At 42.5% G+C, this 12,791-nt stretch overlaps 1 protein-coding gene across 1 annotated transcript in view; it reads left to right on the top strand.

Annotated features, from left to right (window-relative positions):
* LOC115780812 (pleckstrin homology domain-containing family A member 6-like) overlaps nt 1–12,791 on the top strand; it is a 222,148-nt gene that overhangs the window by 145,300 nt on the left and 64,057 nt on the right. The window contains exon 10 of the mRNA XM_030730223.1: nt 4,078–4,131. Within this exon, the coding sequence (XP_030586083.1) occupies nt 4,078–4,131 (54 nt within the window). The remainder of the gene's footprint in view (nt 1–4,077; nt 4,132–12,791) is intronic.

Raw genomic sequence — 12,791 nt, 5'->3', positions numbered from 1 at the left:
TCAATTTTGTCCCATGTTGTTTAACCCCTTAACTGGCAGCAAAAAAATCACCTGACAAAAACTACATAACGCCTTCTGGTCACTATTGGCTCTGAACAACCCATTTCATAGCCTATTAATCGGCTGCGTCTGGTCCGCGGGCCGAATGAAGTGCATTTATATGGCAGGCTAGACCCGCCCATTTTGACTGACACCTCATTCGGCCAATCATGTTAAGAAATGGGTTTCCCAGAGCCAATAATACTCAGAGGGCGTCACGTAGCTTTGTCAGGTGATTTGGTGCAGCCAGTTACATGATTGGCCGAATGACGTGTCAATAAAAATGGGAGGGTCTAGCCTGCCATATAAAAGGGACTACAAACGGCCCGTCACCGGGCCCTTGCCAGTTAAGGGGCTACTGTTAGAATATCAAATTTAATGAAAATACTGTTACGAGGGATGCTATTGCTAGCTCTACATTCAACCATCCTCCTTTATCTGGGCCATTGTTGCCAGCCTTTCTGTAAGAAAACTTGCTGTCTCAAAAGGCAAGCTCTGGAGTGGTGGGCTTGATGTCAAAGCGAGGTTCGAGGATTTCAGGTTTCCAGCCTTTCTCCCAAACTCTCTGAATGTCACTGGAAAAAGTTGCTAAATTTGTCGCTAGTTGTTTTTTGGAAACAAAAAGTCACTAGGGGGTTCTGAAAAGTTGCTACATCTAGCGAGAAATTTGCAAAGTTGACAACACTGTTGCATTTCTGTCATGGTTGCTGTGGCAGGCCGGAAAGGCAAACCCCAAAATCAGGACTCAAAAAAGGTGCGAAAATGAACATAGCCCCTTAACTGGCCAGGGCCCGGGGACAGGCCGTTTGTAGTCCCTTTTATATGGCAGGCTAGACCCTCCCATTTTTATTGACACCTCATTCGGCCAATCATGTAACTGGCTGCACCAAATCACCTGATAAAGCTACGTGACGCACTCTGAGTATCACTGGCTCTAGCAAACCCATTTCTTAACATGATTGGCCGAATGAAGTGTCAATAAAAATGGGAGTGTCTAGCCTGCCATATAAAATGCACTTCATTCTCTGCGGACCAGACGTGGCCAGTTAATAGGCTATGAAATGGGTTTTTCAGAGCCAGTAATAACCAGAAGGCGTTATATAGTTTTTTCAGGTGATTTTTTTGCTGCCAGTTAAGAGTTTAAAGGACTTTATTGAAAATGAGGGCAGTATAAACAAATAAACTGGGCTGGTCTGTGGCCAGAACTAAAACTAGGGGGGAACAAGGAACAGAGACACACACACCTGAACATAGATGACAACATGACAAAGAACAGAAGAAAACTGAGGGCTTGAATACACATCATGTAATCAGGGCAAGAGGAAACAGCAGGGCACAACAGGTGAAGCAAGTGAAACTAATAACAGGGGAAGCAAACTAAACTCAAAGCACGGGGAACACAAGACTTGTCAAAATAAAACAGGAAGTGACTAAGGAAGGAACATGGCACAGGGAAACAGAGACACAGACATGGGACAGAAACGCAGACTAGTCACAACACTGGGAATAAAACTCAATACGGAAACAAAGAAGGTCAGGGGTAAGACAAAAGGACAAACAGACACCAGAACACAGATGCCGGGGAGACAGGGATGAAGGAACAAGAAAACCACAAATGATAAAGCCAGCACTTAGAATGATGAAAACCAAAACAAACTGGGAAAACACAGGGAAAATAAAATTAAACACAAAACGCTGGGCAGACGGCCCAGGACCATGACACATTTCTATTTCTGACCCAAATCAATCTCAGTCTATGAAGAATTTTTTTACTAATTTGTCTTTCAGATACTTCCCTTTTCCACCAACAAATCACACAGACCACAAGTGCATGGAAATGTGCATGTATAGGGTAATTTACCCTGAGAAATATTAAGTATTTACATGTAATTACATACACAGTTGTGTGAAAAAATATTAATAATAAAAAGTGGGTCAGGGTCAGGAGTGGATCAGGGTTTTGCTAATTTTTAGAACAGTAATTCCTGAAGAAAATGCAGTGTGAATGCTGTCAGTTGAATGGATTCAACTGAATTGTTGTAATTGCTAGCTCTCTGCTCAGCACCAACATAGAACCAACATCATGTGATTATTTTAACTGGTGTAATTGCTAGCTCGCTGCTCAGCACCAACGTAGAACCAACATCATGTGATTATAACATCAGAATGCAGCTGTATTTGAGCTTTGATTCCTTCAAAGAGATCAGAGATCAGTTTTTTTTTTTTGTCAAACATTCATTGCGTTCTGATGTTATACACCACATGCTCGATTGGTTGTTAAATACAAATATTTAAAATGGTAACTTTTGTCGAGTTCTTATTACACAATAGTTACTCTTGCACCTTTAAATCCTGCACCTGACAAATAAAGTATTAAAAAACTAATACTAAAACTAATGAAACTAAATGAAAACTAAGCATTAAACAAAAAAATAAAAATGATAAAAATGGGCAAAACCACTCTAAAAACTAATTAGAACTAACTGAATTACAAAAAAAAGTTAAAACAAAATAAAGCTAAAAATATTATAGCCCTAGTCTGTTTTGTGTCCTTGTGTGTCTCTTTTTGTGCACGCTTGTCTCTTTTTGTGCACGTGTGTCTGTGTATGTGTGTGCATGTATCACTTTGTGTGTGCCGCTTTTTATGTCTGTGTGTCTCTTTGTCTGTGTGCCTGTGTATTTGTCTGTGTGACTGTATCTGTGTGTCTCTGTGTGTTTCTGTGTGTCCCTGTGAGTTGCATGACTTCATCTGTGTGTGTGTGTGTGTGTGTGTGTGTGTGTGTGTGTGTGTGTGTGTGTGTGTGTGTGTGTGTGTGCCACCAATCAGATTAAAGTGTAATCTGTCAACCAGAATGCTCCTATCTATTTAAATCCACCAGCTGAAAACAACTGTCCAAAGCTGTCATGTACACTGCATAACTGCTGAAACACAGTCACTGGCAAATCCTTGTTAAATTTGCCTCAGTGCACCTATCAAACAACTGCTTCTAAATCAAAGACCATAGCTCCTATCAAAATACTTTTTGAACTGTGAGCGTCACAAGGACCTGCTCTAAACAACAGGGTGTATTTTTTATTCACACTAGCTAGAAAATGCATTTCTTGATGAAAATGCAGCGTGAATGCTGTCAGCTGAATAGTTTGAGGTGAATTGATGTAATTGCTGAAATATTTTGGAAACCTGCTGAAACTGCCAAAATTCACTGAATGATTTTCCTAAAACGAAGGAGAATGACACTGCAGAACATTTTAGGAGCAATGAATATAATACAATGAAATAATAAAAGCTTCAAAAATAAATATATTCATAAAAATAAATAAAGAAGAGAATAACAATACTGTGAATGCTTTACAGCACTGCACTAATAACTAAAGCAACAGAAGTTCCACCAGCATCCCATAAGTGTGTGTTTACAGGAAGTTGTTCATATTAATGTTTGTAGAAGGTGATTCATTAATGAAGTAAATACTATTCATTCATATTATTTATTCAGAACCTGTATGGCTCTTCAAAAAAATTTATATCCATCTGCACTAGTGGAGCAGCTATACAAGGTGTTCTCTTATAATACTATTTAAGGGACACACCCGACAGTTGACAGGTAAACTGCTGTCAAGATCATCAGATCTGACGTGAAATGATATGCCACCTATGCCCCATACAACAAACTTTCTGTTGTGTTTTCAGTAAGCTTTAGGAAAAGATCATGTTTAGATTAAAATACACAACAGATTAACATACAAGGATTCTCTAAAGAGATATAATGTATACTATAAAAAAGTGACAGTATCTTCATATATTGTGATACCTTTCACATAAATGTAATCTGAGTGAAAATGGATTTACCTTAAGATGCTCCTGAGAATGCAGTCAAGTTGGATGGGAACATACACATTTGTAGGCTGAACATGGCCAAAAGTTTGATTAGAGGACAGAGGTCATGTTCTCTTTCACTGCTATCTTACCTGAGCTGCTGTCTGTACAATATTTGTCTTTTTCATTTCCATGCTTGCCACCAATGCTGCTCCTTGCTTCAGGAGGATATATTAGATTTTCAGCTCCAGTGCAACCTGGATTACCTAGATCAACAGGTAGGAGGACACATAGGGCAGTGTTTGCCAATACATACTGTGATATATAATTTCTTCAAATCCTTTACTGTGCTTACCTAATTTAATGCCTTTAAAGTCTCCTTTTCTATGGTTTTTCTTTGCTTCTTTTTGTAGGTATGTTTGCCTGTCAGTTAACTTTCTCTTCTAAAGGTTAAAGTATTCCAATCATCCTGTCACACAAGCTTCTTGTCTGGTTTGTAATCTAAGCTTGAGGTACTGTCAGTCAGTAGTTACAAATACGCCACTACCCCAGGTGCGACCAAATAGTATTATTTAAGTCTTTTGCCGATTACAATGCCACCGGCTAGGCTTGACAAAAACATAAGCTTGTTATTGTCAGTCTGTGGTGGACACATATACGCACATTTCACACCAGAATGCCCTGAGCTCTTATTGTGAAGGAGAAGACCGGAAAGTGTCAGGAGTTGGGCGGATGTAGGCGGCCTGAGCCAAAAAGGCTTTACACTTCCATTATTCAGTCAGTCATCTTATGAGTCCTTTTATTGTTGTGAAGTTTACCACCAATAAAGCTGAGACTCTACATACCTGTTCGTGTCTTCTTTTACTGGCTCCTACATTGGTGACCCCGACGAAAGAACATCTCTTCTGATGACAGCTCAACGGCCGCGGCCGCTGTTTCCTCACCGGCTGCCGCCATTTCTCCCGCTATTTTTGCGGCCACGGTCAAGCTCCCGGAGTTTTGGCAGCACAATCCAGAGCCTTGGTTCCAGCATGTGGAGGCCCAGTTTCATCTCCGCGGGATCACCTCAGACGACACCAAGTATTTCCATGTCGTCGCGGCGCTGGAGTCTGCTTCTACCCGCCGGCTGATGGGACTGCTCTGGAACCCGCCGCCTGCTAAAAAGTATGGAGCGCTGAAGGAGAACTTGCTTCAAATTTATCAGCTTTCAGACGAAGAGCGGGCTGATCGCCTGTTGTCCCTGAATGGCTTGGGAGATGGTAAACCCTCTGAACTGATGGAGAACATGCCCGGGTGACGCTTCGTTTCTCTTTACACATCTGTTCCTGAGCCAGCTCCCTCCTCCCGTACACACCGCGCTGGCCAGCTCTGCTCTGGTACGGGCCAAGGATTACTGCGGGCTGGCCGAAGAGGCAGACAAGATTTTGCTGGCATCCAGGCATTCCAGAGTGCATGCATTTTTACTGTAGAGGACAGTCTCCGGTCCTCTACAAGGACCGGAGACTGGAGAAGCTGGTGCTGTGGCCACCGTCGCGGAGCGTCGGAGGAAGGAGAGCGTGCTCTGCTTCTATCATCGCCGGTTTGGAGTGAAGGCGAAGCGCTGCATCCCGCCGTGTACCTTCCAGCACCAGGGAAACGAGAGGGCCAGCGCTCACTAGCAGCTGTGTGCGCTGGCAGCTCGGACAAGCTGCTCTTCATCGAGGACACTGCTTCAGGACGCCTTCTGCTTGTGGATTCGGGTGCTCAGCGTAGCATCATGCCGGCTTCAGCTGCGGACGCCTTGGAACAATGTCACGGACCCCTGATGGACGGGGTGAACGGTACCCCCATTCGCACATATGGAACGAGGTTGGTGACTGTGTGTTTCAAGGGACGTCAGTTTGACTGGGACTTTGTGATAGCGTCTGTGTCAGTACCTATACTGGGCGCTGATTTCTTGTGTGCTTTCAGGTTGTTGGTTGATGTAGCTAATAGGTGCTTGATAGATGCTGTGTCTTCTGATACCTACCCCTGTACACTTGGTAGTCCTTGCCCTCTGCCCCTCGCTAACATGCTTGCCACAGGTGATGAGTACCAGCTTTTGCTTGCTGAGTTTCCCGCCCTCACGGTTCCCACCTTCTCTGCAGCCGTAGCCAAACATGGTGTGGAGCATTACATTACCACTGTTGGTCCACCGGTTTTTGCGCGTCCACGCCGTCTCAATGCCGCTAAGTTAGTGATAACCAGGGAGGAGTTTACGAACATGGAGCGCCTTGGTATTGTGCGCCGCTCCAACAGCCCGTGGGCATCTCCGTTGCACATGGTCCCTAAAGCTGACGGTGGGTGGCGCCCTTGTGGAGATTTTTGGCACCTTAATCCAGCGGGGAAGGGGGGGGGGGGGGCGGGGGGGGGGGGGGGTGCAGCCGGAGAGGGTCAGGGCATTGTGGAGCCAGAGAGGGCTGAGGGGAAGAGTATCCATCACACAATGTCCCAGAGAGGTGTGATTACCAGTCTCAAGGCCGGCTAGGGAGCTGAATTCCTGATAATGCAGATGTTGTTTTGGAACGGGCAGCTTGTTATTTTCAGTAAAAATCCAATAATCCAAATTAATTTAGTTACCTTCGTCACCGTGCAGGAACTGAACTTTATCTCCAGATCTAATCACTTTTCGCCTGCGAGCATGTTCTCAACTGGACTACGCATCCAGCTTGCGGCTCAGGTCCAACAGGCTTCGAGTCTGAGTCTGAGTCTGTACGGCTCTGCACAGCCCATCCATCTGTTTGTGCAGCCTCGGCAAATGTCGAACTGCTGCCCAGGTTTTTCTTATTATTAACTTATACAAACTGTTTTCTGCACTTCAGGTAACTTCTAACCCACTCATGTGCTACTCCTCTGATTCCATATTTGTACAATTTAGCCAATAATGTTGTATGCATATCAAAGGCTTTTTGAAGCTCTACAAATATACTTAGTAAATATTGCTTTTTATCTGTTACTGTTTAAATTTCTTCTACCAATTCAATTATTGCAGTTGTAGTTGAGTGATTGGAATGAAACCCAACAATTTCTCTAGAATCTTTGAAAACTGTGGAAGCAGTGATATTGATCTATAGTTACAGTTTCTTTCTCTATGCATCCCTATTCTCTCACAGACTCTTGTTCTATTTCCCCATTATATTCGCTTGAGCTCCACTTGGTCCCCTGACCCAAAGGCCCTCCTTTTAGCATTGATGAGACCTTCCAGGTTGCTAGTTACCCAGGGCTTGTTGATAGGGTTCAGTGTCAGGGTCGTAGACCCACTCCTTAACAGAGATATGTCCTGGGTTGTTCCACCTTGTGTTAACAAACACAGCTACTCCCCAACATTTTTCCTTATCGCTCATGCTGTTTCTTTGTAATCCATGAATAGAGACAGTTTAGTCCGATATCTGCTCGTGTAGCCATGTTTCTGTGGAACACATGATACTGCACTCTCTGTACTCCCTTTGCATGCTAGAAAAGTGTTTCTAGTTTGTGCATTTTGTTTGTAAGATATTGAACATTGCCAGTAATCACTGCAGTGATGTAGGGTTTAGACTTCCTTATTTTTAGTCTTTGTTTGAAACCCGCCTTGCCATCTTTTCCTCCTCCTGCTCGAGTATTAAAATCTTCTCTCCAGCTCAGATGGTAGTTTGCCTTAGGGCAAGCAGTTGGTTGTGTGTGTAAACAATGCCGGCAGTGGTGTTACAGGCATCCCTTATAGTTGGACAAAAAGTCAAACTAGAATAAAAAGGAATAGTTTGTCCAATACACTTCTCCATCGTGCTATTGTTAGAAGTATTAAGGTATTATCACAGAAAAAAAGAACACAAAAAACTTATAACACACAATAAAAAAGTTTCGAACACACTACGCAGGAGCTACTATGACAGGCAGCCACTAGCACAGCACCATGGTAAACCTTTGTTACCGTCAAAAACTTAACTGAAGGCCTCCAGGTTTAAAAATTACAGCCATTTTTTTAACATAATCCCACATTTTGGGGCTCACAATTAGACAGACATCATTTTAAGTATAAGGATTGTTACAGTCAATGATTGCCTGAAGTCATGAACCCATGGACATCACTAAATGGAATTTCCCTCCTTTGAGAGGCCTTTACTGTAGCCACTATCATTTACTGCTTGTTTGAGGTTCTCTCCGCCTACAGTTTGTCTTTAGTAATGTAAACGCATGCTCTACTGGCTGAAATCAGGTGACTGACTTGGCCATTGATGAATCTCCAATGTTTTTTTTGTTTTTTTTTGCAGCATTTGGCTGAATTTAAGCAGAAACCATAATCTTCTACCATTCAGAATACATCCTGGTACTTCTTTGAGCAGTGACATCGTCACCCTGCTTTCATTGGCAGCCATATACGCCCATGCCATAACATTACCTTTGCCATTTTTGACAGATGATCTGGTATGCTTTTTTTTATGAGCTGTTCCTTTTCTTCTGCATATTTTTCTCTTCCCATCATTGTGGTAGAAGTTATTCTTGGTTTTTATCTGTAGTTTACACCTTGTTGAAAACCCTTTTTATTTTTATTCATGAAGGTGTCTTTGGTTGTAGACTTTGACAATGATGTGCCTACCTCTTCAAGAGTGTTTTTGACTTTGCTAGATTTTATGAAGGTTTGTTTTTTTTTTTCAGTCAAGGTCCCAGTGCATTCCTTCTTTATAAGAATGTTTCAGAATGATGATTTGTCCACTCCAGAAAATTTCTCTCTGATAGGTTTATTTATTTTTTCAGCCTATTAATGATTTACTTCACTTCTGGCATCTCTTTTAGTCATAACAGGGACATTGAGCATTCCAGTGAAAAGATATCAGATTTCAAGTTCTAGACCTTGGATCAACTTCAGGTCTTTATCTGTTTGATTGGTCAGGAAATAATGAGGGGAACAGGCCTCACCTGGCCATAAAATGTTTTTTAGTAAATTGTACACCTTTGAGCCACTAAAAATGGGAGAGAATTTATTTAAAAGGATGTAATTCCTAAGTGGTTATGCCAAACCTGAAGCCTGTTAAATTAAAGTTAAATGTCTGCACTTCAATCACATCTTGATTGTTGGTACTATAAAAATTGTGCTATTGTATGACTACTTATAGACTTGACTGTACGTCCTGTTAATATTGTTATGGTTTCTGTTAAAAACCAGACCATTCAAGAATAAATAATAGAATCAGTGGGAAACTCAAAGGACAAGAAGGACCTAAAAAAGATACTTTATTGTCCAGCTGCTAAATGTTACACATGAAAACACGTCTTCATAACGTCATGATCTGCTCAAATGTTGCATAGTTTTGTTCTGATAATTTGTAATGAAATGTCAGAAATGATCAGTAGTAGAAAGAAACTTTATTAAATATCTCTGGAGTTTTGGGAGCCTTAAAGCTGTACACCAAAGCTTAATTATTTTTCTCTTACTATGATATTATAGTTCCTGTATCTAAACTATGGCTCCTTAATCTAAGGATTACATTACATTTATTAGATAAGCGATATAAGATATGCTTTAAGTTGGTCAACCACATGTATCACTTACATGTCCACAAATGTTCACAATCTGTAATCTGTCCTGTCTTGAGACCTATAAATGATGTGTGAGAATGTAGGAGGGAAATTTACATTTGTCTACATATTGACTTATTAATATTTGTTTACTTGAATCATTACATTTATGAGGAATTCTATTTTGAATCTATGTTTAATAAATAATTGCCGTTAAAATTAAATGTACAAAAATATCCAGAGGACCTAGAAAGCTAATTCAACATAGCGTTCCCTTAGAATTATAAGGTTCTATCTACATTGTGACCAGTTTTGAGATATTAAGCTTTAAAGATTTTGCACTCTGTATAGCAAAAATTACACATGGTCTTTGTTCACACATGATTATGAAACTCACCCTATATGTATTCTAAATCAGTAATATCAAATCCTGTTAAAAGTGGAAATGGTTTTTTTGAATAAGTAAAATTGCAGATAGAACCTTATAATTCTAAAAACTTGTTTTTTGTTTGGAATTATAAGGTTTCTATTTGCAAAATGTGGCAACTACTACTGATTTTCAAGAAATAAAAATAGCTAACTTATAAGTAAGTTTTAAACCTAAAATTATAGATATAATAGCAGGGTAGGAGTAGTAAAAGGTAGTAAATTAAATAAGCTCAATTAAGGCTATTAAAAGGTAGTAAAAGATAACAAACAGAATTTGACTTGGTAGTACATTTTTCATCACCCCTTCAATATATTTTGACTTTTCATTGATGCAGACTTTTTGTTTTAGTTCGCTTAACTATAAATCTGTATAAAAATATAATGACTCAGCAGGACCTGAGACAGACTCGATTGGTTCTGCTGTCTGATCTGCTGTGCGCATGTGCGGTATTGCAACCACCGTTGAGACTAGCGAGTCATTTTGTGCCTTGTCAAGTTTTCACAACTTTGGTACGATGATCCGGCATTCAAAGACTGGCTTAACCCTCTGGAGTCCACAGACGCGCTGGAGTGTCAAAATGACATCGCCGATTTGAGATGACATAGCATCGGGACGCTGCTGCCATGAATCGAAAGTCCAGAATTCTAAGAAAAGTATCCTCATGAATTGGAAGTCAAAAAATAACTATGTATTACTCAATACAGAAATTTATTAGTAGATCATGTTAGTTTAGAGAGAATGTCTGCTTCATCTAAAGACCAACTGGAGGAATTTGACTCTCTTTGGTTCCCACTGATCAGCTCCATTACTTAGTGGGGGTGGTTGGCTGTGGGTTCTGCTCCTGATGTGCTTGTAGGCGGTCGGGTGAGGACTCTGGGGGCCTGTGTAGCTGGTAGCCTCCTGAGACTGGAGTCCTGGGGCGACCTTCTGGTGATGTCTGTGTGCCTGTTCTAGTTGATCGTGGTGGGGGCTTGGATGGTGCTGCCTTACGGTCCTGGGGTGTGGGCCGGGTTGCTTGGGGTGGTGGGTGCAGGCTCTCGGTCGGTTGGCTGGTCTTCCCTGTGTGGCTCGGGGCTGGGGTCTGGGGTCTGGGGCCCGGGCCCTGTGGCCGTGCCGGCTCCCGGTGGGTCCCCCTGGCGCTGGGGAGGGTCTCTGCTGTCCCGGGCGCGCCACCAGGTGGGGTGGGTTGACCTGACCTGCGTCGGGATGTCCGGTCTGCGCTTTTGGGGCCCTGGGGTGCCTGCATTGTGGGGGGTGGGGGGGGTGGGGGCGCGGTGGGGTGGTTGGTGGAGACAGGGCACCGTATTTCCAACTCGTAGTATGTCCTGTCGCTTGTTTGTGTCTATTGTTGAGTGAATGGGCGTCTAGTGTGAGTGGGCTACCCTCTGCAATGGGGGCGGTGGCGCCAGTCTCAGGTGCTGCCCCGGGCTCACACACACAGACACGCACACACACACGACACACGTAGGGTGTAGGGTGGAGAGGCTACGTGCAGAGCCGCGCGGCCACTTGCCTCTCCTTTTTAATTGCACTATAGTCATTATAATTCACAACACCATACACACCAGTGCGGCGGATGCTGGTCTTTCAAGGAGGGGAAGCTCAATTTCGGCCTACATCATAAATGTGTCAGTTTATTTGTACAAGCAGCACCCGCTGGACAGAAACTGCGATAGAAGTCAGAAAGAGTGATAGAAGTCAGTCTCCAAACACAAGCAGCTACAAGAAAACCCCACCAGAAATAGAAGCTCGATTTGTTGCTAGTCGTTTTTAACAAAGAAAATGCCACTAAGAGGATTAGGAAAGTCTCCGATTCAACTCAGAACAGAATGAAAATTTAAAAATGCTCCCACGGATGTTTACACCAAAAGATCGCTGATTTGCTCATTTCTCTGTCAATCAAAAAAGGGATTCAGCCTCAGACAGATCATCCAATCATCATGCAGAAGCTGAGCGTCCGGGCCAGCCGAGGCCAGCCCACTGCCCCATAAACCCCCAGAGACGCTGAGCGTCCGATGGACGGGACAAAGCCCAGCATTTATCCAAGACTCGTCTTGTTTCGCTGCACTCTTTGCTTTGCTATTGAACTCTGTAGACGCTCAGCGTCCACACTGTTTAAAGCACAGTGAAGCTGCGGGAATGAGTGAGAGGAAAGCCGCGTCGTTACCAGTGATAAGAAGCTGATTCTGAACAAAGTTGAGCGCGTTGTAGCGCATATTTAGTCAATGACATGTACACACAACAGTATATATTTGATCACTTATTTTTTGACATTTTAGGGGAAGCTGAGCTTCCCTTGCAGTCTTAGAGCAATCGCCTCTGCTTGAAGTCAGCTACATCAACATTATCAATTACCTTGTTTTTTCCAAAGGTGTTGATGGCGAGGAATCACGTAATTATAAGAGCACCAGATTACCTTCAAAGCAATAAAATCAATAAAGTAATGCTGACAAACAGGCAACACTGTTTTCCCTTAAAGCAGCTGTAAGCCGAGCCAGAGCATCAGCCAAGCTAAGCACTAAGCATGGGTCATGCTAAGGGAAAGTGGAGTGGCGGAGACAGTTGGGCAGTTTCTGTATCGCCTGATTAGGAAATCATGTAGTGATGCTGCAGCTATTCTGTGGAAGGTATATCACTTATCTGGATATCAGAATGTTCAAGTCACTGCAACAGAAACACTGGACTGACCGAAGCTGTGATCGAGGAGACACGCAGCTGTCATCTTGCTAACTGCTACGTGTTTACATGTGGAAGCCACGCATTGTTAAGCTTTGTGTAGGCTGTATGCTGTAGTGTCACGCTATAAATAAAATAATATAAAAAATAAGAGGCTGTACATTAAAGAAACTTAAAACATAAGGAAAAATAGGATGTGCAACTGGGTAGTATAATTTTGGGGGAAAAGAACAAATTTACAGAATAAGATCATTTGAAAAAAATGTACAAACTGATTTAGTGACAACCGACAACAGCGCAAGTTGAACCCGAGTTCAT

Source organism: Archocentrus centrarchus, chromosome 5 (assembly GCF_007364275.1).
Source record: "Archocentrus centrarchus isolate MPI-CPG fArcCen1 chromosome 5, fArcCen1, whole genome shotgun sequence".
Lineage (NCBI taxonomy): Eukaryota > Metazoa > Chordata > Actinopteri > Cichliformes > Cichlidae > Archocentrus > Archocentrus centrarchus.
Note: the sequence above shows the minus strand (reverse complement) of the source record. Positions and strands in the feature narration are given on the sequence as shown.